The sequence below is a fragment of the Myotis davidii genome, unplaced genomic scaffold (genome assembly GCF_000327345.1).
Source record: "Myotis davidii unplaced genomic scaffold, ASM32734v1 scaffold530, whole genome shotgun sequence".
Classification (NCBI taxonomy): domain Eukaryota; kingdom Metazoa; phylum Chordata; class Mammalia; order Chiroptera; family Vespertilionidae; genus Myotis; species Myotis davidii.
In genome coordinates, this window is record NW_006282272.1 from 490,821 (window position 1) to 492,785 (window position 1,965).

General features: G+C 40.7%; 1 protein-coding gene across 1 annotated transcript in view; it reads left to right on the forward strand.

The window, feature by feature from the left end:
- Nucleotides 1–1,965, forward strand: part of CASK (calcium/calmodulin-dependent serine protein kinase (MAGUK family)) — a 232,579-nt gene that overhangs the window by 217,263 nt on the left and 13,351 nt on the right. Inside the window, exons 23-24 of the mRNA XM_006752810.2 lie at nt 665–745; nt 854–934. Of these exons, the coding sequence (XP_006752873.1) occupies nt 665–745; nt 854–934 (162 nt within the window). The remainder of the gene's footprint in view (nt 1–664; nt 746–853; nt 935–1,965) is intronic.

Genomic DNA, 1,965 nt, shown 5'->3' on the forward strand with positions numbered 1-1,965 from the left:
GGTGGCCCAGGGAGCCTGTCTTCTGCTCATGTTCCCACGTGTCCCATCGAATGGATAGCTGGGTCGCAGTAAGACCTGTGAGATGCTCATTTCAAACGCCTGTGACATCATAGTCCCAGAACTTGACCTTGAGAGCATCTAGCCTGCTGCCTTCAGCAACTCGGTTGAGAGAAAGAACCATGAAGTTCAAGACCAGCTGTCCATGCATCCCACATCCATCCCTAGCAGGCCTCGCTGGCCTTTCTTGCTTCTCTGTAGTTGCATTCATTCTATATTCATGTTGGCCGCTGTCTGCAGACTTTCTCCTTTTTAGTATTGCTGGTTCCTTAGAATCGCAAAGACATGAGCAGCATGTGGATTTGAATGAGTTCGTCTAATTTGTTGGCTACTGCATGAAAGATAGGCGGTATCTTTTAGAATTGGACTTTCATGCATGTGCTCAACGTATCTTTGGCTGCCCCTGCTTCCGAAGTGCATTTTCATGGGCTTAAAGATGACGTTTTCTTCCGAAAGGTTATATGACAAACATATTAGAAGTCGGGTTCAGATATTTTAAGACATGGTTTTACTGCTGCTCCCTTCGTTTCGCCAGCAACATTGTCATTGACATACGTGAACTATTCTTCCTGCAAATTTACCTGTCTTCTAAATCTTTGCATTTTAGTGTTTGATCAATTAGATCTTGTTACATATGAAGAAGTAGTAAAACTGCCAGCATTCAAAAGGAAAACACTAGTCTTATTAGGTGAGTCTGGCTGGGGAAACACGTGGTTTTTCTTATTCTCGTCTTCGGAACACTGTGAATATTATTAACAATTGTCCGTTTTCCCTTCCTTTCCAAAAAATGGCATAGGTGCGCATGGTGTTGGGAGAAGACACATAAAAAACACCCTCATCACAAAGCACCCGGACCGGTTTGCGTACCCTATTCCACGTAAGCAATGTCTCTCTTTTTTTCTAGTACTTGTGTAATATTGTAATTTGTCTATTTTTTCTGATTAAATTAGTAATAACTATTCACGATAAGAAATTTGGCCCTGGCCGGCATGGCTCAGTGGTTAAGCATTGACCTGTAAACCAGGAAGTCATGGCTCGATTCCTCCTCAGGGCACAGACCTGGGTTGCAGGCTCGATCCCCAGTAGGGAGCTTGCAATAGGCAGCCAATCAATGATTCTCTTATTGATGTTTCTTTCTCTCCCTATCCCTTCCTCTCTCTGAAATGAATAAAAACAAAAAAACAAAAACAACTATTTTTTTTAAAAAAGAAAGAAAACAAATCTACTAGGAGCTTTGCTTCAGCTGAGACAGCTGACAGGTTCACCATCACTGGTGTAGTGTGTGCTTGTGGTTGCTGTTTTTTAACAAAATTGGGCTCATCCATTCTGTCTGTAACCTGATTTTTCCAAAAGTGTGTCATAAAGATTATTCAGATGTATTCTTCAGAAAAATAGGTTTTAATGATAGTATAGTTTTTCTTCGATATAACAATAGTTTTCTTACTTAGTAATTGAATTGTTGACTTTGTCACTTTCAAAATCCAGTCAATGTGCTGCCAGGTGTTTATTATAAAGAACTTTATAATATTTTTATCCCCTTATCTTCTATAGCTTCTCCTTAACCTCTTGCCCCCTTTGTTCCCTCAACTATAAAATGAAGTCACTCTAGAGCAGGGATGGGGAACCTTTTTCTGCCAACGGCCATTTGGATATTCATAACATCACTCTGGGCCGTACAAAATCATCAACTTAAACACTAGCCTGCTCTTGTAAATAATAGCTAAGATTTGGAAACAGCCTAAGTGCCCATCAGCAGATGAGTGGATTAAAAAACTGTGGTACATCTACACAATGGAGTACTACGCTGCTGTAAAAAGGAACTCCTACCATTTGCAACAGCATGGATGGACCTGGAGAGCATCATGCTAAGTGAAATAAGCCAGTCAGAGAAAGATAAATACCACATGA